We start from the raw sequence: 25,390 nt of genomic DNA on the forward strand, positions 1-25,390 counted from the left end.
GGAAACTTCCCATATTGAAAAAAATGAAGCATGTATGCCTTCATAAACCAATACCATAAAATATTCTGTAGAGTTGTGCTTCTCAAACTTTTTGGTCTCAGAACTTCTTTACGCTCAAATTATTAAAGATCCCAAGAGTTTTTGTATCTACTGAGATTTACCATATTAGAAATTAAAGATATTTATGAATTCATTTTAACACAATATTTTAACATGCTTTAAAGTCTATAAAGTCTATAGTTTCTAAAATAAAAGTTGTTGGAATGAGTGGCAGATCTATCTGGTTTAATAGACATGACACTTGAATCCTCATATCTGTGATGTGCTGTTTTCAATAGCCTTTTTGGATAATGGTGCATGTTCTTAGAAACCACAAAAATTAGATGATTGGTAGTTTTTTACAGGTTGTAATGTGTAATCTGAAATCATATGAAGGAATATTATATACTGTACTATATTGAAATCCATTGTTCTGTCTTGCACTTTGAATGGATCTTTTATCTGTGATGATTTTGTGACATGCATTGGTCATTTGAAAAATGCTGCTTCACTGAATTGAACAGATCTTCCACATGTAACATTTTATATTATATAATTTGTACCACCACTGATCTCATCAGAAAAGCTTTTCAGTACTGTGAAGCTGTTAAGCTGACGGTGGAGGATATAAGTTTTCTAATCTAATTTCTCTAGAAAGTTCAAATTGTATAATTGACAATAAATACTGTTGTTTTCCTTCAAGTGACAAGCTGACTTTGTTCCTATTTGAGAAAATGTCTGGAAAATACCCAAGTATGAATGACTGCAGTGTGTTAGTTGTCTTTGTCGGTAAAAATAGAGGTCCATGAAAAAAGCAGCTACCTCAGTTTGTAAGTCAAATCATTGCACAGGCACGTCTTCTCAAGATAACTATCATATTTTATTGTACAGTAGAAGCGCTTATGAGTATTTCTCATTTCATTGCAGAGAATATTAAAAAGATACATACTCAAGTGTCAGAATTAAATGCCATTAACAATTTGTACTGCTTCAACAAGTACATTCTTTTCTTGAGACAGAGTCTCGTTCTATCACCCAGGCTGGAGTGCAGTGGTATAATCTCAGCTCACTGCAACTTCCGCCTCCGGGGTTCAAGCAATTCTTGTGCCTCAGCCTCCTGAGTAGCTGGAACTACAGGTGCACCACCACACCCGGCTAATTTTTGTATTTTTAGTAGAGACAGGGTTTTGCCATGTTGGCCAGGTTGGTGTCGAACTTACGACTTCAGGTAATCTGCCGACCTTGGCCTCCCAAGTGCTGGAATTACAGGCATGAGCCACTGCGCCTTGCCTAACAAGTACGTTCTTATTTGAAACTGGCTTTTCTCCCCACCCTGAAATTTGCATGATAATGAAGAGTACATCCTGTTAATATAGTTTGTTGCCACTGAGTTGAATCATTTTAAGGTGCTGGTGGTTTTACCACTGTTTTTGAACCATTAGTGCAAATCAACACATGGAAAAAGTCAAATAATGGCTTAGTAATAACTTCGACCTGCCAGACCTTGAAGTGTCTAGGGGACACTCAGTGGTCCTTGGACCCCACTTGTGAAAACTGTTGCTGTGTGTCAGTCTTACGTACGAATACTGATGTACAACATCTAACTTAACAAATAGAAAATACAGCATTACACTGAAATAATGGTACTTTTATTAGGCTCGGATGGTTTTCTTCCTTTGAATATAATGATGAATATGTATTAGGAAATCTGGTGATATAATTCACATTAGTAGCCCTGGAGGAAATGCAGATGATGGTGGTTATAGAAGTTCTAAAAAATCAAAACTGATAAAACTAAAGCACTCTTAGAATGTAAAAGCCACAAAAATTAAAATCCATAGTAGAGAAGAATAAATGAATACTTCCTTAACAGGAAATATGTGTGAATTTGTATGTATATATGTGAGTATATTTCTGTTATGTGTTTTTCAAACCCAAAGGCATAATTCCTCCCAGGGCTGACCAATGAATGTGCTCCCATTAAAATCAGAAAATGAAGTTACCCATTGTTGTGTACTGGCATTATCATTTTAACATTGTTTAGGAATTGCCACATAATGTAACATACCACAGTGATAAAGATACATTTGAAAAAATATAGATGATTCCAACATGGGTTATATGATTTGTATACCTGGAATACCTCAAAGAAACACCTGCTAAAACTGGTAGGAACCCTGCAATCTCAGATGGCTTCCTATTATTAAGTTTTTGTTTGCAGCCAGGAATGATGACTCACACCTGTAATCCTAGCACTTTGGGAGGCTGAGATGGGAGGATTGCTGGAGTCCAGGAGGTCAAGTTTGCACTGAGCCTGGTTTGCACCCCTGCACTCCAGCCTGGGTGACAGAGTGAGACTTTGTCTCAGAAAAAATAAAGAAAAAAAAGAATGTAAAATTTCAAACCTTTCCTGTCATAAAGCTTTTCTTTCTTTTCTTTTTCTTTTCCTCTCCTTTCTCCTTTCTCCTTTTCCATCCTTCCTTCCTCCTTCCCTCCCTCCCTCCCTCCCTTCTTTCCTTCCTTTCAACAGAGCCTTGCTCTGTTGCCAGGCTGGAGTGCAATGGCGCAGTCTCGGCTCACTGCAACCTCCGCCTCCCAGGTTCAAGCGGTTCTCCTGCCTCAGCCTCCTGAGTAACTGGGACTACAGGTGCATGCCACCACACCCAGCTAATTTTTGTATTTTTGGTAGAGACAGGGTTTCACCATGTTGGCCAGGATGGCCTTGATATCTTGACCTTGTAATCTGCCCACCTCAGCCTCCCAGAGTGCTGGGATTACAGGCATGAGCCACTGTGCCCAACCTTTCTTTCTTTTTTTCTTTTTTAGACAAAGTTTTGCTCTCTGTCACCCAGGCTAAAGAAGTGCAGTGGCCTGATCTCAGCTCACTGCAACCTCCACCTTCCAGGTTCAAGTGATTCTCCTGCCTCAGCCTCCCAAGTAGCTGGGATTACAGTTGTGCGCCACCATGCCCAGCTAAGTTTTGTGTTTTCAGTAGAGATGGGGTTTCCCATCTTGCCAAGCCTAGTCTCAAACTCCTGGGCTCAAGCAATCCACCCGCCTCGGCCTTCCAAAGTGCTGTGATTAAAGGCGTGAGCCACCATGCCTGGCCAAGCTTTTCCAATTAATTGCTTAGAAAATATAATGGGCTTGGGCTGGGTGCGGTGGGTGGCTCACGCCTGTAATCCCAGCACTTTGGGAGGCCGAGGTGGGTGAATGACTAGGTCAGGAGATCGAGACCATCCTGACTAACATGGTGAAACCCCGTGTCTACTAAAAATACAAGAAAATTAGCCGGGTGTGGTGGCGGGCACCTGTAGTCCCAGGTACTTGGGAGGCTGAGGCAGGAGAATGGTGTGAACCCAGGAGGCGGAGCTCACAGTGAGCCGAGATGGTGCCACTGCACTCCAGCCTGGGCGACAGAGCGAGACTCCCATCTCAAAAAAAAAAAAAAAAAAAAAAAAAAGGAAAGAAAGAAAATACAATGGGCCAAAAACATGTTTAAGGCTGGGCTCAGTGGCTTATGCCTGTAATCCCAATACTTTGATAGACTGAGGCAGGAGGATCACTTGAGGCTAGGAGTTTGAGACCAGCCTGGGTCTCAAATTAGATGGATATAGTGGCATATGCCTGTAGTCTCAGCTATTTGGTAAGCTGAGGCAGGAGGATCATTCGAGACCAGGAGGTTGAGGCTGCAGGAGCTATGATTGCGCCACTGAACTCCAGCCTGGGGTAGCAGCGGAACCCTGTGTCTATTTTTTTTAAAAAACTGTTTAAAAAACAAAAAGCCCATAAAGGAAACACACAAGATCTCACTGGAAATAAATAAATAAATAAATAAATAAATAAATAAATAAATGGAAAGAAATAGAAGCATTGAATTTTTCTAAAATAGAAATATTAAGCATTGTAAAGGCAGTAGTTGGTTCTAAATCTATAAATTCAGAGTGGTGGTTGAATCCTAGCAGGATTCTCTTCTGGAGTGCTACAGTATTGATTATAGTTCATGTGTAATAAAATTTTGAGGATAATAAGTGAAGAAGTGGATAGGAGATTTGTTCTATCAGACTTTCAAGAAATATTAATAGCACAATACGGTATTGACACCAGAGTAGATTGATCAAATCATGATAGATTCCCAAAGTAGACCTCAGATAATTGGAGATTTAGCATATACCTTAGTGTATGATGCATCTCAGTAGTAAATGGTCTTGGAGTAGCTGACTGGCCACCAGGCACAGATTTTGTAAATGAAGTTATCAGTTGCTGTCATGTCTACCTCTCTAGTTTCTAGGAACTTTCCTTGCATCGGTATGTATATTCCATCGTGTGTGCTGCTTTTGATTAGATAACTTTGGTACTGAGATATCTTTCAACATCACGTATGCTAAAATAATTGAAATTATTTAAGGGTAATGAAACTTATTTATTATAAGACTATTAATGGGCCAGATGCTAGCTCATTTAATTTTGTAGCTTCAAAATAAAATTAATCTTAAGTTTCCAAAAGAGGAGCAGATTCCTAAGCAATATAATTTGACCAGTGTCAGACAGGATTTAAATCTAAAGCTTGCTTCTGAAGTCTGTCTTCATTATACTTAGGCAAAGTACCTTCTTAGAACTGTATTGTGGACTGGGCGCAGTGGCCCATGCCTGTAATCCCAACACTTTAGGAGGCTGAGGTGGGAGGATCACTTGAAGTCAGGAGTTCAAGACCAGCCGGGGCAACATAGCAAAAACCTGTCTACAGACAGACAAACCCACCACAGTATTATGTAGACCCCGGTTATGCTTCCAGCTAAGCCTCCCTGAGTCCTGTATTCTACCTACACTGATTTACATAGTGTTCCTCCCAAATGTCTATACTTTGCTATTTCCATGCCTTTGCCTGTGTTCTTCTTCTGGTAAGATAATTTATCTTATTCCCTTTCCCACCTGTCTATGGTTTTTTTTTTTTTTTTGAGACAGAGTCTTGCTCTGTCGCCCAGGCTGGAGTGCAGTGGCGCGATCTCGGCTCTCTGCAAGCTCTGCCTCCCAGGTTCACGCCATTCTCCTGCTTCAGCCTCCCAAGTAGCTGGGACTACAGGCGCCCACCACCACGCCTGGCTAATTTTTTGTATTTTTAGTAGAGACGGGGTTTCACCATGTTAGCCAGGATGGTCTCGATCTCCTGACCTCGTGATCCACCCGACTTGGCCTCCTAAAGTGCTGGGATTACAGGTGTGAGCCACTGCGCCCGGCTCTATGGTTTATTTATCCTTGGAATTATAACCAAAATTCTTCACTCTTTCCCTAACTTGAGTAAGTTTTCTTATATTTCTGCATGTTGAAAGTATCTTTGCCTTCCTGTATTCCAGTATGCTTTGTACCTCTATTATAGTGCACATCAGTCTGCCTGGGGTCGATTGTGTTTACATGGTTACTCAGAAAAGTATACAAAAATAAGAAATGGAAAAGAGACCTGTAAACAACTAAAATAGAAAGCAGGATGAAACAAATGTCAAACCAGTAGCATGCAAGGAGTAATTCTGAGTAGCACTAGGGAATACAGAAGACTTTTGTTAATTAGATTACTTTTGATCTGAATCTTGAGAAGTGGAAAGAATTCAGCTATATAGAATTTAGGGAGAAGGAACATTAGCATAGACATGGAGGGCCTGTGGGGAGAGATGCATTGGGAAATGAGACTAGGAAGGCAGATTGGGACCAGATCTAGAGAGCCCATGCTACAGGAGTTGGGCTTTCTTTCCAAGGGAGTAGGGTTGAGGAGGTTGTAAAAATTGGACTTTCAGACAAAAGAGAGTAGAACTGTACAAAGAATAAGTTCTTAGTATCTTTAAAGCTTGGGTTTATAAAAATGTTAAATATATTGAGACAAAAAAGTACATTTCAGTGACATATGGCTTTAGACATGTGAAAGGTCTCCTATAAATATGTGTTTCTGAGTTATTCTAAAGCTCAGCTAAAAGAATGTCTGGCAACTTGAGCCATTACTTCTTTATATACATTTATACATGCATTTGTATTTACGTATGTTTGGAATATTTTTACTTTGAATCAGTGATACATTAACATTTTCTTTTTACATATGCAGATTAGCTGACAATTTTATATATAATAAACATTTATCCTTGAAATTTGGCATACAAAAAATAAGTAGATTTAATCAAATTTTCAGCTACATATTACTAAATCAGTTAGTTTTTAAATGTTTAGTAGCTGGAGTTGCCTATTTGTTTATAGCATTTTTTCTACAAATTACCATAACAAGGATTTACTAGTTAATACTAAAATAATGAGGGTTTTCAAGATACAGGTAAACGAGAGTAAAGCAGTTAAAATTTCTTTATGACTTAAGATCAGCAGCACTACTTAAATTGAAGAACTTTAATGTTTCAGGAGTATTATGTTTAGTGTCCTTCCATTGATGGCAGTTAGCAGTAGTCTACACTACAGTTACCTTCTTGAGGTCATATAGGAATCTGTTTCTGCTATTATTGTAGACTGCCTTATATTCATGGGAAGGAGGAGTGACAGGTACCAAAAAACCATAGAGGGACATATATTAAACTCTAGTTCCTTAATTTATTGGCATACATTTTTTATGTTGGTTTTAAGGTATAAGTCACATATTTTGAGTATCATGTTTTAAGATTTCATTTTGCAAATATGAAAGTCCTCTAAGAATTGGAATGCTTGGATTGTTAAAAGTATCTACTGAAAATAAATTAATTTCTTAAATAATTAAATTGGGATGACTGAAATATTTAACGAGGGCCGGGTGTGGTGGCTTATGCCTATAATCCCAGCACTTTGGGAGGCCTAGGCAGGTGGATCACTTGAGGCCAGGAGTTCGAGACCAGCCTGGCCAACATGGGGAAATCCCGTCTCTACTAAAAATACAAAAACTAGCTGGGCCGTGCTGGCGCATGCCTATAATCCCAGCTACTCAGGAGGCTGAGGCAGGAGAATCACTTGAACCCAGGAGGTAGAGATTACAGTGAGCTGAGATTGTGCCACTGCACTCCAGCCTGGGTGACAGAGTGAGACTCTGTCTCAAAAAAATAAATAAATAAATAAAATAAAATAACAAAATATAGACCAAGGCTTCAATTTTTGTGTATTTAAAAATGAGTTGATGTTTTGTATAACAGTTGTATGTATTCTTTATGTAGTTTATAGTGATACACTTTCTTTTGTGTATTGCTTAGCCGAATATGTGGGAGTCCATGTCCTGCAGTGTGGCCTGATGTAATCAAACTACCATATTTCAACACCATGAAACCAAAGAAGCAATATCGTCGAAAGTTAAGAGAAGAATTTGTTTTGTAAGAAGGGGATGTATAAACATCCTTATTGCATGAATATTTTACTTTTAATTCTAGTGAATTATAAATGTTAGTCTATTCTCTAGTGATCTGAGGTAAACCTATAATTCTTCTAGGGCATTTAATTTTGAGTTCTGTTTGCCACATGCAGATTACCATTTTACCATTATTATGCAATCAGTGATTTGAGGTTGTGTGTTTGATATGGTACTTACACAAAATAACTTGACTAAGATCATTTAAATGTTACTGGAACAGCTTTCAAGTTACTTGAGCTCAGGTTTTCATTTTGCTTTAGAAAAAACTATACTGTTCAGTTCTTAATTTGTGTAATAACAGCAAATTGCCCATGGAGTAACAATATATACTATTGTTTAGAAAGTGATTGCAAAAATTATGTAAAAATAATGAAATATTTATTCTAAGGAAAATTCTGGATTTATTAAAGTATTATGCACATATTAAAAAATGTTAGTATTTAAAATTATTTTTACATTATCTTAGTTTTAGTTTTACAATTTAATAAAAAATAATTTAAGCTCCTAAAGAAACATAAGCTTGTATCTAAAGAACACATCTGACTTTTGTAATCCTCTCATGCTAGTATTCCTGCAGCTGCGCTAGACTTATTTGATTACATGCTCGCCTTGGATCCTAGTAAGCGCTGCACTGCTGAACAGGCTCTTCAGTGCGAGTTCCTCCGAGATGTGGAACCCTCAAAAATGCCTCCACCAGAGTAAGTGACTTTTTTTATATCAGCTTCCACATACACAGTTTTAATAACATTTATGTATAATGATAAGATAGTTCATGCCTGGTTATGAGAAAAGAAATATAGTAAATCAAAGAAAAGATAAAACAGCAGTAATACACATAATTTGCACATCTAGGATATAGATGCTTAATGTTTAGAACTAGCAAAAACAGCTGCCTTCTAGCTAATTTTAGGCTTGATTGACCTCAAGATTTAATAACATATTTCAACTTTAAGAAAATATTACTGCTGCCGGGTGCAGTGGCTTACGCCTGTAATCCCAGCACTTTGGGAGGCCAAGGCGGGCGGATCACGAGCTCAGGAGTTTGAGACCAGCCTGGCCAACATGGCAAAACCCCGTCTCTGCTAAAAATACAAAAATTAGCCGGGCGTGGTGGCAGTTGCCTGTAATCCCAGCTTACTTGGGAAGCTGAGGCAGGAGAATTGCTTGAACCCGGGAGGCGGAGGTTGCAGTGAGCCGAGATCGTGCCATTGCACTCCAGCCTGGGTGACAAGAGCAAGACTCCATCTCAAAAAAAAAAAAAGAAAATATTACTGCTGTTGCTATTCTAATACTACATCTACTAAATACTTAACACTGCTACTGGTGCTGCTATAGCTATAATTTTGAGTGCCATGCTAAGCATTTTTCATTTTTTACATTAATCTTTATAACCTTATGAAGTAGGTGTTAGTATTATTATCATCACTACTTTATAGAGGAGGAAACAGGCTCAGAGAGGTTAAGAAACTTGCCCAAGAATACAAATCTAGTAAAGGGTACAGCCAGCTCTCAAATTCACGTAAGTCCAGTAAGTAAGAGAGGTTCTAAAAATACTTTATAGCATACTGTACAATATAAAATTCTTATCATTGAATGAAAGAATATTAGTATCAGAAGCCTGTATGGAAGGAATTACTGTCTGATGGGGGAAATATACAGAGTTTGGGAGTCAAAATAGCTGGCTTCTTTTGAACCTTTACCTTCACATGGCTCCTGTTATTTCTCTAGGATTGATTTGGGGATGGGGGGGGAAGGAAAAACAGTTGATTTGCATTCCTTGACAGGATCTAGAAACCTTGTAGGTATTTTCTTAGTAATTTTTTTTTTCGTCTTGAGACAGTCTTACTCTGTCACCCAGGCTGGGGTGCAGTGGCACGATCTCAGCTCACTGCAATCTCTGCCTCTCAGGTTCAAGTGATTCTCCTGCCTCAGCCTCCCAAGTAGCTGGGATTACAGGCATGCACCACCACATCTGGCTAATTTTTGTATTTTTAGTGGAGACGGCGTTTCACCGTGTTGGCCAGGCTGTTTTCGAACTCCTGACCTCAGGTGATCCTCCCACTTTGGCCTCCTGAAGTGCTAGGATTACAGATGTGAGCCACCACGCCCAGCCTTTCTTAATAATTTTTAAAATGATACGGAGCATCATTAAAAGCAAGTCTGTTATCTATAATAATAAAATGGTTCCATGTAATAAATACAGCATATTTTAAATGAACAGACATGGGCTCTGGAGTTCAAATCCTGGTTCTTCTACTTATCAGTTAGATAGTGCTTGTTATATTTCTATGAGGCTGTCATATTCAGCTTCATTAAGCTTTTATTGAGCTGTATATGATTGGCCTTTATGGGATGATTTGAGAGCCAAAAAGGATCTATTATTTGACATCATGAGGGACCTGAATTTTTCACTGTTGAATTAATTGTTTCATGTTTGCTTTTTCCTTAGTGTCTATCAGTAATCTTAAAACTTGGGCTCAGTATCCCTTCAAATAACATTTTTTAAACTTCTGATTCGGAAAAATTTCAACTCTACAGAAAAATAGGAAGAATAGTACAATGAGTATTCATGTATATCCTTTATCTAGATTCAACAGTTATTAATAGTTCGACACATTTGCTTTATCACTCTCTGCTTTTTTCCTGAACTAGTTGGATATCATGTTGTGGAGGTGACACTTATAAATATGTAATCATATCTGTAAGAACTAGGACTTTATTCTACATGCATACCATATAAAGCATATGAAATTTAACATGAGAATATTTAATGGTCAATCCATATTCAGATTTCCCCAGTTGACACAATAATTTCCTTTATAAGCTTTCTTTTTTTCCGGATAAATAATTTTTCAAAGTTCGGCATTCTATTTATTTGTTATGTCCTTTTCATCTGTAATCACTCCCTAGGGAAGAGATCTTATGACATTTAACATTTTTTAAGATTCCAAGTTAGCTGTTTGGTAAAATATTTCACAATTTGGATTTGATTGCTTTCTTTTTATCAGAATTAGATTAAGAGTTTGGGGGGCAAGAATATCATGTTGATGGTGATCCTGCTGTGTCATAATTATGTTCAACAGAACGTAATATTACTTAGTAACATAGTAAATGCTGACATTTTTAAGTAGAGCAGTTACATCACTCTTGTAAATGTATCAAGTGGAAAGCAACTATCATAGCATTTTGATATCTACCACCCATAGTCATTTAGAAAATGTTGAGCAGTTGTACATCGTCCCATTTTCATCTTGAACTTATGTTACTCCCATAGGCTTTTATTCTAACATAAAATATTTATGCTGGAAAGTATTTTATTGATTACTGTATTATATATTTTAAAAAACAAATATATGTATATAAATGGAAATTAAATTTCACATTTCTTGTGACTAAAAGCTCTCTTTCTTCTTGATTAAATTGTTACTGCAAATATCAGTAGTGAATATTTCCTTATTTATTTATTTATTGACGGAGTTTTGCTCTTGTTGGCTCAGCCTCTCAAGTACCTGGGATTAGAGGCATGTGTTACCACGCCCAGCTAATTTTGTATTTTTAGTAGAGACAGGGTTTCGCCATGTTGGTCAGGCTGGTCTTGAACTCCCAACCTCAGGTGATCCGCCTGCCTTGGCCTTGCAAAGTGCTGGGATTACAGGTGTGAGCCACCGTGCCTGGCCCGAATATTTCCTTTTTAAATAAAGAAGAAATTAGTAAATTTTGTTGGAAGTACAACCTAATGAAAGAGATAGGGCTGAGATTTTTTTTCCCAAGTAGTTTGCGTATCTGTTGATTAATATTGCTTATTTTAGAATGAGACATATTTCCATATGAATTCCAGTTTTATTTTTTATTTTTATAAGCACGCTTGTAAATTAGCATTTGAGAATGTAAGGAGTTTTGTCATAGTTATATCACTGAGTTCTTGGAACTCCTTCAACATTATGTGTGAAAAGTCTTTCATCAAAAATGATTTTAGACTGGGCACGGTGGCTCATGCCTGTAATCCCAGCACTTTGGGAGGCCGAGGCGGGTGGATCACAAGGTCAGGAGTGCAAGACCAGCCTGGCCAACATAGTGAAACCCTGTCTCTACTAAAAATACAAAAAAATAGCTGGGCGTGGTGACAGGTGCCTGTAATCCCAGCTACTCAGGAGGCTGAGGCAGAGAATTGCTTAAACCTGGGAGGCAGAGGTTGCAGTGAGCTGAGATGGCGCCACTGCACTCCAATCTGAGCGACAGAATGAGACTCCATCTCCAAAAAAAAAGAGAAAGATTTAAAGGACGGGCACAATGGCTCATGCCTATAATCTCAGCACTTCAGGAGGCCTAGGCGGGAGGATCACTTGATGCCAGGAGTTTGAGATCAACCTGGCCAACATGGCGAAGCCCTGGCTCTACTAAAAATACAAAAATTAGCTGGGCATGGTGGCATGTGCCTGTAATCCCAGCTACTCAGAAGGCTGAGGCAGGAGAGTTACTTGAGCCTGGGAGGCGGAGATTGCAGTGAGTCACGATCTTGCCACTGCACTCCAACCTGGGTGACAGAGCAAGACTCTGTCTCAAAAAACAAAAAAAAAAAAGAAAAGGAAAGAAAATGATTTTAGGCCGGGTGCAGTGGCTCACGCCTGTAATCCCAACACTTTGAGAGGCCAAGGTTGGTGGATCCCTTGAGCCCATGAGTTTGAGACCAGCCTGGACAACATGGTGAAATCCCATCTCTACTAAAAATACAAAAAAATCAGCCAGGCATGGTGGCACACGCCTGTAATCCCAGCTACTCCAGAGGCTGAGGCATGAGAATTGCTTGAGTTTGGGAAGCGAGGCTGCAGTGAGCGGAGATCGCGTCACTGTGCTCTAGCTTGGGCAAAAGAATGAGACTCTGTCTCAAAAAAAAAAAAAAAAAAAAAAAAAAAAGATTCTAATGACCTTCCTGTTGTTAAGATTCTTTCAAACTCAGTTTTTCGGATAGTAAAGAGTTGGAGGCTGGGCATGGTGACTAATGCCTGTAATCCCAGCACTTTGGGAGGCCAAGGCAGGAGGATTGCTTGAAGCCAGGAGTTTGAGACCTACCTGGGCAACATAAGGAGACCCTGTTTTTACAAAAAAAAAAAAAAAAAAAGATGAAGGATCAAAGATCACATGATCTAAAGAAGGATTTCTTATCTAGTAATTATTTGCCTTTTCAGTTGTCTTACCAATACTTATGAAATGACATTTTCTAGTACTTGTTACTTTTTCTTTTCATAGCACATTTAATCCAGTATACCTAGAAAAGTTTAGGAAATCAGCATGTATTATCAGTGCTACTTTGCTAATCCATTTTTTAAATTGTTTCTTAATTATGTTTTTTAAGTATTTTGCCAGAACCTTGGAACTATAGGTTTATCCGACTCAATTTATGGGAAATGCCGACTTTATAACCTAATCATAAACTGTGTCCTTATTGTAGAGCAAATTACCCAAATCAGACTTGCCGACTTTATAACCTAATCATAAACTGTATCCTTATTGTTGAGCAAATTACCCAAATCAGACTTAATTTTATCAGAACACACCTGACTGCATTTTTTCATTAAAAACAAACATGTTAAAACACATTCGAGGAACATTCTGTAAGCTATCTGTAACACATTATGGAATGAATCCTGCTAGATATATTACTAAAGCAGTCAGGTAAAGATTATCAGATTGATCCAATATTTAAATAAAAACATTTTATAAACAATATAATGTCTCTCACTATTTTGCAATATGATGTAATGAGTAGTTAAAATTATAAATTATTTATGAGGTAAGGACTATGAAGAAATACATGGTATTCCTTTAGAAAGTTGGAAGATGTATCAAACTCTTTCGATCAATTTTTTAGGAATAATCAAATGAGAGAGTGGGGTATTTACAAATCGGAAATAGGCTGGACACGGTGGAGGTGGCTCATGCTTGTAATTCCAGCACTTTGGGAGGCCGAGGCAGACAGATCACCTGAGGTCAGGAGTTCAAGACCAGCCTGGCCAACATGGTGAAACCCCGTCTCTAGTAAAAATACAAAAATTAGGCCAGGCACAGTGGCTCACACGTGTAATCCCAGCACTATGGGAGGCCGAGGCGGGCAGATCACAAGGTCGAGAGATTGAGACCATCCTGGCCAACATGGTGAAACCCCATCTCTACTAAAAATACAAAAAAATTAGCTGGGTGTGGTGGCGTGGGCCTGTAGTCCCAGCTGCTCGGGAGGCTGAGGCAGGAGAATTGCTTGAACCCAGGAGGTGGAGGTTGTAGTGAGCTGAGATTGCATCACTGCACTCTAGCCTGGTGACAGACTGAGACTCTGTCTCAAAAAACACATACACACAAAAAAAACCACAAAAATTAGCCAGGTGTGGTGGTACATGCCTGTGTTCACAGTTACCTAGACTGAGGCATGAGAATTGTGGGCTGAGGCGGAGGTTGCAGTGAGCCAAGATCGAGTCACTGCACTCCAGCTTGGGCAACAGAATGAGATCATGTGTCAAAAACAAAAGGCCAGGTGTGGTGGCTCACGCCTGTAATCCCAGCACTTTGGGAGGCCAAGGCAGGATGATCACCTGAGGTTAGGAGTTTGAAACTAGCCTGGCCAACATGGTGAAACCCCATCTCTACTAAAAATACAAAATTAGCTGGGTATGGTGGCACATGCCTGTAATCCTAGCTACTTGAGAGGCTGACGTACAAGAATTGCTTGAACCTGGGAGGCGGAGGTTGCAATGAGCTGAGATCATGCCGTTGCACTCCACCCTGGGTGACAAGAGTGAAACTCTGTCTCAAAAACAAACAAAAAGTCAGAAATAAGTCCATTAATTGTATTAGATGCCCTGTCAAACATAAAGTATATATAGCTAGAAAGTGAATTAGACTAGCAGCCAGCCTGTAGGCTTTCTTTAACAGCAAGTAAAAAGCATTAAGCCATTTATAAGACAAAATATCAATTGCCATTAGGATATTTCATGATATGACTTGATGGAAATAGTTGTAAACTACTAATTGAATGATCAGTGATATCAAACATGAATTAATACATTGCCTACCTTGTAAGAGGCACTGCTGAAGAGCTTGCACATGTTAAAATACAGTACCTCTACCCTATGAGGTAGATAGTATTGTTAATCCTATTTTTAAAGACAAGGAGAATAGGCACAGAGGTCCAGTCCAGTTATTTGCCTAAGACACATCAAGTAAGTGACTGAGCTGGCATTTGAACCTTCAAGAAAGCAAATAAAAGTTTGGTTATCTGGAAAACATTCCTGATCGATCTGAAAGCACTGGCATCAGTAACCTGTACTATTTTAGCTATTTGTTGGGTAAAGTTTATTTTTCCTAGAGATGAGTGTTGAGATCATCCATAAAGAATCTCTTACTTTTAAGGGGGCCAGATACCGTAGCTCACGCCTGTAATCCCAGCACTTTGGGAGGCCAAGGCTGGCAGATCACCTGAGGTCAGGAGTTCGTGACCAGCCTAGACAACATGGAGAAACCCCATCTCTACTAAAAATGCAAAAATTAGCCAGGCATGGTGGCGTGTGCCTGTAATTCCAGCTACTAGGGAGCCTGAGGCAGCAGAATTGCTTGAACCTCGGAGGCGTAGGTTGCAGTGAGTCGGGATAGCACCACTGCACTCCAGCCTGAGTGACAGAGCAAGAGAGCAAGACTCCATCTAAAAAAAAAGGAAAGAAAAGAATCTCTTACTTTTAAATTGTGGGAGGGAACAAAAGCCCTTTTTGATGGATTACTTTGCTTTGCTCTCATGGGGCTGTCCTTCAAGAGCAATGCATTCCCTGAGCTTCAGGATGGAAAGGTGGAATCACTCCAGTTACCCCACTCTGCAGTACTACAGTATATCTGAATTTAAGATATTCCAACAGAGACTGAGGCCCACATCATATCATACACACACTTAGAAAGGAAATTCTTTGGCGGGTTTATGATGCCTGAAAGCTTCCCAATATCGATATTTCAAATTGTCCCTTTGTTTGTTACTCCAGGAGGTTTTTACACGCTGAGGCAATGCATCATAGTAAGATGGCTGAGAGGTATGCCTTTGTTTTGTTTTTGGACCTCAGGTGCATAGACTTGGTTTAATCATAATCCTTGTGTCACTCATCATTGGTCCATGCATGGCTCTCTTTTATTTATTTTAGTTACTTTAGTTATTTTAAATAATGTTAATAAGCAGCCATGAACCTACCAGACAAAAGCTAGAACCCTGTAAATAACATACTTTACTCATATTATCCCTACCCCCACCAACCTATCCCCTTGCCTTCCTCCACCTGAGGTAACCATCATCCCTGTTTTCTTTTGTATATACTTTTTGTTGCCATCTATATGTACTCATAAAAGGTTATATTTTAAAATTTTAGTTGTTAATTTTATAAAAGCACATCAGGCTGTTTGTAATATTTTGGGAATGACTTTTTAAACTAATATTATATTGCTAAGATTCAGCCATATTATTGCATCTGCCTTTATTTTATAACATGAGTAATTGTGAAAGAGTAGATGTGAAAGAAGAACTTGCTTAAACAGGCAGGCCATCCTCAAAGCTCAATCTTAGGAAAGCAGACATGGATATGGAAATTCCTTTAAAAAAAATTCCAGGTGTACCTCCTTGGAGAGTCTTCATGTACCTCCTAGAGGTAAACAGATCCAGGTTGAGGACTATAGGTATATATCACTAGGTGGGGTTGCTTAAGGGAATTTGTAGATATTCTGGGCAAGTTTATTCACCTTTCTAAGCGTCAAGTTTCTCATCTTTAAAATAGATACAACAGTAACATTCCATTAAATACTTTATTAGGTTAAGAAGAAAGCATTTATAAATCAAATATTTGTATCTTTAAGCAAAAGTTATTCTCTCGTGTTATCAGTTGTATGAAGTTATTTTAAGATAGAATTGACTAGGAATTGTGGGCAGTTTTGGTAGTTGTTATTCACAACTCTGTTGATAAATGATGAGCCACTCTATGCCTGGATTACCTATTTTGAAAACTTGTCTGTAGCATCAGTTTAATTCTAGAGCATTTGGCTAGACAAGCAAGTTAGTAAAAAGTAAGATTTTACTGTAAAGTTCTTCACAAATGTTATGTTCTAGCCTTCCTTTTTTTTTTTTTTTTCTTTTTCTTTCTTTTTTTTTTGAGATGGGGTCTGGCTCTGTCACCCAGGCCAGAGTGCAGTGGCATGATCTTGGCTCTCTGCAGCCTCTGCCTCCCAGACTGAAGCCATCCTCCCACCTCAGCATCCCAGGTAGCTGGGACTACAGACATGTGCCACCATGCCTGGCTAATTTTTTTGTAGAGACAGGGTTTCACCATGTTGCCCAGGCTGGTGAACTCCTGAGCTCAAGTGATCCACCCACCTTGGCCTCCCAAAGTGCCGGGATTACAGGCATGAGCCACTGCGCCTGGCCCTTTACTATTTTTTTTATCCCATATCTAGTTTCTGCAAATGGCATATTTTTCTGTTTTGTGTGACAAGGCCTGGCTCTGTCGCCTAGGCTGGAGTGCAGTTACATGATCTCAGCTCACTGCAACCTCCACCACCCGGGCTCAAGCTATCCTCCCACCTCAGCCTCCCAAGTAGCTGGGACTGCAGGTGCACAACACCATGCCCAACTAATTTTTGTATTTTTGGCAAAGACAAGGTTTTGCCATGTTGCCCAGGCTGGTCTTTAACTCCTGGGCTCAAGCAATCCTCCTGTTTTGGCCTCCCTAAGCGCTGGGATTATAGGCGTGAGCCTCTGTGCCTGGCTGGAAGTGGAATATTTTTTCTGCCTTCTTTTTCATGTCTTATTCAGTGTATGATGTACTATCATAAGAACTGACTTTGAAAGGTTGCACCAACAGTGATAGTAGGTTTTTTTTTTTTTTTTTTTTTTTTTTTTTTTTTTTTTTTTTTTTTTTGAGACAGAGTTTCAGTCTTGTTGCTCAGGCTGGAGCGCAGTGGCACAATCTCGGCTCACTGCAACCTCCATCTTCTGGGTTCAAGCAATTCTCCTGCCTCATACTCCTGAGTAGCTGGGATTTACAGGTGCCTGCCACCATGCCTGGCTAATTTTTGTATTTTTAGTAGAGACAGGGTTTTGCCATGTTGGCCAGGCTGGTCTCAAACTCCTGACCTCAGATGATCCACCTGTGTTGGCCTCCCAAAGTGCTGGGATTACAGGCATGCCTGGCATAGTAGCCTATTTTTATGAATATATATTCTTCATTCATAGTTTTGATAAATGATTATTTATTGATTATTCAAAAGCCAAAGAAAAATAGTTTACCTGTAAAAACAAAGCAAGCCCTGAAGTAAGTGGGACAATAAGGATGATTTTTATTGGAGGAGTTTTACAGAGCCATTCTATGAAATCTTCAAGAACTATTTGGGGTGGGGGCATAACTTTGGTGCTACATAGTAACTAGCATTTTTTGTTAAGAAATGCCATTTACAATTTAATTCCTTTTTTTTTTTTTCAGTCTTCCTTTATGGCAAGATTGTCATGAGTTATGGAGTAAAAAGCGAAGAAGACAGAAGCAGATGGGCATGACTGATGATGTTTCCACAATTAAAGCCCCTAGGAAGGACTTGTCTCTGGGCTTGGATGACAGCAGAACCAACACACCCCAGGGTGTGCTGCCATCTTCACAGCTGAAATCTCAGGGCAACTCTAATGTGGCACCTGGTCAGTAATGCTTCCATGGGTTGGTTTTCTTCACATTGTTTTTCAGTTAATGCTGATCATACTGCTCTAGTGTTAAAGCATCTTGTGGCTAATGATGAAAATTAACATTTATTTGCTGAACTAGACATTTCTTTGTGCCAGTATAGAAGTTTCCTTGCTATTGGCACCACAATTTTAAGTAATCTTAAGGTAACTTACAAAGAAGCATCAAATTACCTGACTGGCAAGTCCTCGGATTTCTGTATTTCCTTTTTGCTCTTAAAGGTGCAGGAGTCAGTAAGTCTTTTACTGACACTGCTCTCAGTGAGGCTCCGCATTCAGTGTCTACAGATGCTTAAGGAGTAGGAAGAAAGGTATAAGAAGAGAGCTAAAAATCATAATGAGAGCTCTTTCATACCATAGTGACCCCATGTCACTCCTAATGTTATCATTTCTCTGGTTATATTAAAGAATCTTAAAGATTGGGGCCAGGCATGTTGGCTCATGCCTATAATCCTAGCACTTTGGGAGGCCGAGGCGGATGGATCACCTGAGATCAGGAGTTTGAGACCAGCCTGGCCAACATGGCGAAACCCCGTCTCTACTAAAAGTTCAAAAATTAGCCGGGCATGGTAGCACACACCTGTAATCCCAGCTACTCGGATGCTGAGGAAGAAGAATCGCTTGAACCTGGGAGGTAGAGGTTGCAGTGAGCCGAGATTGTGCCACTGTACTCCAGCCTGCACGACAGGAGCGAGACTCCATCTCAATATATTTATATATTTATGTATGTGAATCTGATATTTTGCCCAAAATAAAATATGAGAAGGGAAGGCCAGGCATGGTGGCTCACGTCTGTAATCCCAACTCTTTGGGAGGCCATGATGGGCAGACCACTTGAGTCCATGAGTTCGAGACCAGCCCAGACAACTTCCTGAAATTCTGTCTCTACTGAAAATACAAAAAAAAAAAAAAAATTAGCTGGGCATGGTGGCACATGCCTGTAATCCCAGCTACTCAGGAGGCTCAGGCATGAGAATTGCTTGAACCCAGGAGGCAGATGTTGCAGTGAGCCAAGATTGCGCCACTGCACTCCAGCCTGGGTAACAGCGAGACGGTCTCCAAAAAAAAAAAAAAAAGGGGGGGTATCTTATATCTAGTTATTTTAGGGAAACTTAAATTTCTTCCTCTGACTCAATCTGTCATAGAGTAAGTTTTTTGATGCAAAGTCTGCCTCTTTAATGTTGTCAAGAGTGTTAAAATCATTTAACAACTTTTTTAAAAGGACCTCCACTCCCTCATTTTGCCTAAAGCATCCAGAAGCACTCATCTTTAGTTTCAGTTGTATGAAAACAGAGACTGATATCAAATAGAGAGGTGTGTGTGTGTGTGTGTGTGTGTGTGTGTGTGTGTAGGTGGTGGCTTATTAAACATGAAAAAATAGACTAGCACTTCTTAAGAGATGAGTATATGTTGATTGATCAGTTAGTTGATTAAAACAGATGTGTGGATCAGACTGAACTTTTGGTGGTTGAAGATAAATATAGATTAACTGAGAAAGCTTTAGAAAGATAACCATTAATGCTTGCCGATGTAGTCTACAAGCTTCTACTTGACCTTGGTTCGACTGCATACTTAAAGTACTCATTCTATGAATACCAAAAGCAATTATTTGTTGTTCAAAAGTATTATTTCTTGAAATAGTGAATTCCCCTTATACATTAAAATATTTGTCCTGCTAACAAAAGGATGTGAAATGGCAATAACAGAAATTTTGGATGGTGATCAGTTTTCCCAGGCAACAGTTGTCATATTTAGCAAGACTCTCAGGTCTTTACTTGTGGTCCTCTTCATGGAACTGATGTCTTAAACTCTACTAAACCTAGTACAACAGAGGGTTGTTAGTTTACTCATTTTAGCTGGTAAAAAATGAATTGCCCTTTCTGGGCTCGTTTTGTTGTTAATTTGCTCTAACTTACTTTACAACCCTGTTTTAATGTTGGAGAGTTTTATTTTTTATTTTCCTTTTTTAGCTTTAATTTTTTTTTTTTTTTTAGACAGAGTCTCTGTTGCCCAGGCTGGAGTACAGTGACACAATCTCAGCTCCCTGCAATCTCCGCCTCCCAGGTTCAAGTGATTCTCCTTCCTCAGCCTCCAGAGTAGCTGGGATTACAGGCATGTGCCATCACACTCGGCTAATTTTTGTATTTTTAGTAGAGATGAGGTTTTGCCACGTTGGCCAGGCTGGTCTGGAATCCTGACTTCATGTTATCTAAATAGCTGGGTGCGGTGGCTCATGCCTGTAATCCCAGCACTTTGGGAGGCTGGGGCGGGCTGGTAGCTTATGTTCAGGATTTCGAGACCAGCCTAGGTAATGTGGCAAAACCCCGTCTCTACAAAAAATACAAAAATTAGCCGGGCCTATATTCCCAGTTACTTGGGGGACTGAAGCAGGAAGATTGCTTGAGCCTAGGAGGTCGAGGCTGCAGTGAGCTGAGATTGCACCACTGGCACTCTGGCCTGGATGATAAAGTGAGACCCTGTCTAAAAAAATCAAAAGAGGAAAGAAAAAAATCAGTATTCTGATTAAGAAGTGAGAATTCCAGGCTGGGCATGGTGGCTTACGCCTGCAATCCCAGCACTTTGGGAGGCCGAGGTGGGTGGATCACCTGAGGTCAGGAGTTCAAGACCAGTCTGGCTAACATGGTGAAACCCTGTCTATACTAAAAATAAAACAATTAGCCAGGCATGGTGGCACACGCCTGTAATCCCAGCTACTAGCAGGGGCCGAGGCAGGAGAATTGCTTGAACCTGGGAAGCAGAGGTTACATATCACGCCACTGCACTCCAGTCTGGGCAACAGAGCAAGACTCCGTCTCAAAAAAAAAACCAGTGAGAATTCTGTTTTTTTGAAAAAAAGATGAATCCTCTGAGTCATTTTCTTCTCCGTCATCAGTAAGTGTGCTGAAATAAGAAACGCCCCTTCAGCAAAAGAGGCACCTCAATTAAAGACCACATCCCTGAATTCACATGGAGAGACTACCTGTGCTAATAGGGAAATGAAAATAAGGAAAAATGACTTTTGATATGTAGCATACAAGCATGCTCACGGGTCATAAGAATAACTTGCAGAAGTATCTCAAAATATATAAAGAGAATATAAAAGCATTAAACATCAGTTTTTCATCATCTTAGAGTTGCTCTTCTATCAATCTGTCAGCTGTGATTATGGGAATTTCTTACCATTGCAGTCTTATAGTTACCATATATGGTATTATATGCATTTGAGTCTTGTCATTATGTATGATTAAGATAAGCTTGCTTGAGGGAGGACCTGTGTAAATTATCCCAAGTCTAAACTGAAAGTTGGAAAAACAACTGAATCGCTATTACTGGTGATGAGTTAATACTATCATATGCATATATTAATAATAAACATGTTTCTGTAGGCATTCCTAACTTATCCAAAGTTGCTTACAAAAAAAAAAGGTAATTTGAATAGAAACACAGGCATTTTATCAGAATCTGCAAAACGTCATAGTTTCAATATAGTGCAAAGATAACCTTAGATTTTGCATAATAAACTTTATTTTAGAGAAAGTATGGTGTAGTTAGGAGCTCAGATTCTGGAATCAGAATATCTGGATTCAGATCTCACCTCTGCCACTTACAGAATATTTGACCTTGGGCAAGTTGCTTGGTCTCTTTCGGTGTCAGTTTCTTCTCAGTAAAAGGAGGTTAATAATAGTCTGCCTTATAAGGTTTTTGTAAGGAATAAAGGATATTAAATGTTTTGAAGGTATGTGACACTCCCTTAACTGTTATCATTATCATTATTCATTTCCCATTCACAATGTGCTGTTTCCTGGTTAAATCCATAACATGAGTTTTTAGTAGTGGTCTTGATTTTCCTTTTGAAGTATTTACCCCTAAAGATAAGTTATTCAACATTGACTGCAGTTCTTTTTATGTACAGGTACATTTTAAATGTACATGATATTTAACTAGACTTGAGGTTCTCTTTTTACAATATTTCTTAAATACTCTCCCTCAAATATACATTTTCATATGGTAATACAGAGCCATTTTGGTGTGGGGGTGGGAGGAGCTGTGAATTATGGCAGTTCTAATTAATATAATTTTGTCTTTAGTAAAAACAGGCCCTGGACAGCACTTAAACCACAGTGAATTGGCAATTCTTCTAAACCTACTACAATCTAAAACAAGTGTTAATATGGCTGATTTTGTCCAAGTGTTGAACATTAAGGTAAACTCTGAGACTCAACAGCAGCTAAATAAAATAAACCTTCCTGCTGGAATTTTGGCAACAGGTGAAAAACAGACAGATCCATCAACACCACAACAGGAGTCTTCGAAACCGTTGGGAGGAATTCAGCCTTCTCAGACCATCCAGCCTAAAGTGGAGACTGATGCTGCCCAGGCGGCTGTGCAGAGTGCATTTGCAGTTCTGTTGACTCAGTTAATAAAGGCTCAGCAGTCAAAGCAGAAAGATGTGCTACTAGAAGAGAGGGAAAATGGATCGGGACATGAAGCATCATTACAACTCAGGCCACCTCCAGAAGCTAGCACTCCGGTGTTGGGTAAGTGTGCAAATACCAGACCACTAACACGGCTGCATTAAATTGTCTACTCAGTGTTGCTGACTATTTATAATGTGTATAGTTCAGTGACATTGCTAAAAGCTGTCCTGAAAAATCTCAGGTTACTGGCAATAGGTTCGTTTTTTAGTCTGTTTACTTCCAGGAATGGATTCTTTAACAAATTATCTATGTGAGATAGAACTCATTATGAATGGTAAAGAAATTTCTAAGGTAAACCTATGGTTAAGAAATAATATTTAACTCCAAATACAAAAGGATACTTGACTAAGGCATAATTTATGTATACAGTAGCTTTTGTTCCTTAAGCAATGAAGTATAAGTGAATTATGCACCCAGCCAATTATAGCTGGGTGCAGTGGCTCACACCTGTAATTCCAGCACTTTGAGAAGCTGAAGTGGGAAGATTGCCTGAACCCAGGAATTCAATACCTATCTGGGCAACATAGTGAGACCCTGTCTCTAAAAACACTTTTTTAATTAACTGGACATGGTGGCACATGCCTGTGGTTCCAGCTACTTGGAAGGCTGAGGTGAGTGGATCACTTGAGCCCAGGAGGTCAAGGCTGCAAGTGAGCTGTGATCACTCCACTGCACTCCAGTCTGGGTGACAGTGAGACCATGTCACAAAAAAAAATTTTTTTTAAAGAGAAGTCACATACAGTAAAATTTACCAGTTACCATAGTACTGGTAAACTTTTTGCTTTTTTCATTTAACATTTTGCCAGAGATGGAACTTCTAATCATCTTTAGGACTACCTACAGGAAACACTGAGTATTCTGAATATTTAGTTTTCCATGGTAACTTTTGACCTTGTTTTTGCTCTGTTTCACTTAGGACAAGATGACCTCATCCAGCATCAAGATATGAGGATCTTGGAGCTAACACCGGAACCAGACCGGCCTCGAATTCTGCCTCCTGACCAACGACCTCCTGAGCCTCCTGAACCACCACCAGTCACTGAGGAAGATCTAGATTATCGGACAGAAAACCAGCATGTACCCACCACCAGTTCTTCATTAACTGACCCTCATGCTGGAGTGAAGGCAGCCCTGTTACAGCTGCTTGCTCAGCATCAGCCCCAGGATGACCCCAAAAGAGAAGGTGGGATTGATTATCAAGCAGGAGACACTTACGTGTCCACTTCAGACTACAAGGACAACTTTGGATCGTCTTCTTTCTCTTCTGCTCCTTATGTTAGCAATGATGGTCTAGGAAGCAGTTCTGCTCCACCACTAGAACGACGTAGTTTCATTGGAAATTCAGATATTCAGTCTTTGGATAACTACAGTACTGCTTCATCTCATTCTAGTGGTCCACCTCAGCCTTCTGCCTTTTCTGAGTCGTTTCCCAGTTCAGTAGCTGGTTTTGGAGACATTTACCTCAATACTGGTCCCATGTTGTTTAGTGGAGACAAGGACCATAGATTTGAATATAGCCATGGTCCTATTGCAGTCCTGGCAAACAGCAGTGACCCTTCCACGGGGCCAGAGAGTACTCATCCTTTGCCAGCAAAGATGCACAACTATAACTATGGTGGTAACTTACAGGAAAACCCGAGTGGCCCCAGCCTCATGCATGGACAGACCTGGACTTCTCCTGCCCAAGGACCTGGATATTCACAAGGATACAGGGGACATATTAGCACATCAACTGGCAGAGGCAGAGGCAGAGGGTTACCATACTGAGTATCTGTTTTTCCTCAGGCACATCATTTTTATCTGGAAAGACTTTTCTAGCTGCAATTTAAGGCAGCAATCCAAGAGACTTGAATAATAATAATTCAACAACAGCTTTATTTTTATGTGGAGAAGGGTCTTGCATACAATAGTTTAAAAAGACAAAAAAAAAAAAAACCTTTGCTTAAATTCATGCTGTTCTAAAAACTAGATCTATCAATTGTACATCTTCACAAATTCTAGTTAACAATTTTATTTTGTATTCTTGCAGTTTTAAGTGGATGCTAATTTTAGGGACATAAGCCTTTTATGGCCCTCTTGCAGATCTTCTGAACTATGCACATTTGTGCTTTTTTTGTAAGTTTGGACCAACTTTTATGTAACAAACAGCCCCTCCCCACCTCCAGTTTTACAACAATCAGAAAGGGCACTGATTTATTTGGTATTTTTCTTTTTACAAAGCTACCTTTAGTCAAAGGTCACTGTCAGTCTTTGCACCTGCTTTCAGTGTTATTGTGAAAGGTGTACTTTGTGCTCATTTCAGAAAATAAAACACAACCTTTCTCTTGATGCAACAGTTTTATAAGAAAAAAATGGTCAACGTTATTTTTGTTTTGTTTTGCAGATTATCATAGCCTAGCAAAATGCATTTAAATGAAATAGTGGGTTTTATATGAAAATTATGGGTGGGGTGGGGAGGGAAAGTAAGTGCCTTAACAGGTAAGCTTAAGGTCTGAAAAAAAATAGTTAACTTTTACCCCCATTTATCTTTTAAAGGGAATCAATGCATTAAAAAGGCAGGAAGCTCTCAAGTTTTCAGGGGCTGCCTGTTCAGTTCCGGTTAGGTCCATTCCCCCTGCCTGTCACACCTTCTCCTTTTCTGCCTGTCTTTGGGCTGTGTTACCTTTCACTACTACCTTCTCTTGATAGGGGAGTGAGAGCAAAGAAAGGGAGCAGAACTGCAATCCGTACCTTTTGTTTGATAAGTTCTAAAAAGTTTTGTCATTT

General features: G+C 39.5%; 1 protein-coding gene across 2 annotated transcripts in view; it reads left to right on the forward strand.

Annotated features, from left to right (window-relative positions):
- CDK13 (cyclin dependent kinase 13) overlaps positions 1–24,968 on the forward strand; it is a 126,995-nt gene extending 102,027 nt beyond the window's left edge. Inside the window, exons 10-14 of one of the 2 annotated variants that reach the window (XM_050783297.1) lie at positions 7,248–7,364; positions 7,969–8,100; positions 17,899–18,104; positions 22,235–22,684; positions 23,541–24,968. In XM_050783297.1, the coding sequence (XP_050639254.1) occupies positions 7,248–7,364; positions 7,969–8,100; positions 17,899–18,104; positions 22,235–22,684; positions 23,541–24,391 (1,756 nt within the window). In that variant the 3' untranslated portion in view covers positions 24,392–24,968. The remainder of the gene's footprint in view (positions 1–7,247; positions 7,365–7,968; positions 8,101–17,898; positions 18,105–22,234; positions 22,685–23,540) is intronic. The other variant, XM_050783298.1, reaches the window with a different exon arrangement.
- The last annotated feature ends 422 nt before the right edge of the window (positions 24,969–25,390 follow it).

This window comes from Macaca thibetana, chromosome 3 (genome assembly GCF_024542745.1).
Source record: "Macaca thibetana thibetana isolate TM-01 chromosome 3, ASM2454274v1, whole genome shotgun sequence".
Taxonomy (NCBI): Eukaryota; Metazoa; Chordata; class Mammalia; order Primates; family Cercopithecidae; genus Macaca; species Macaca thibetana.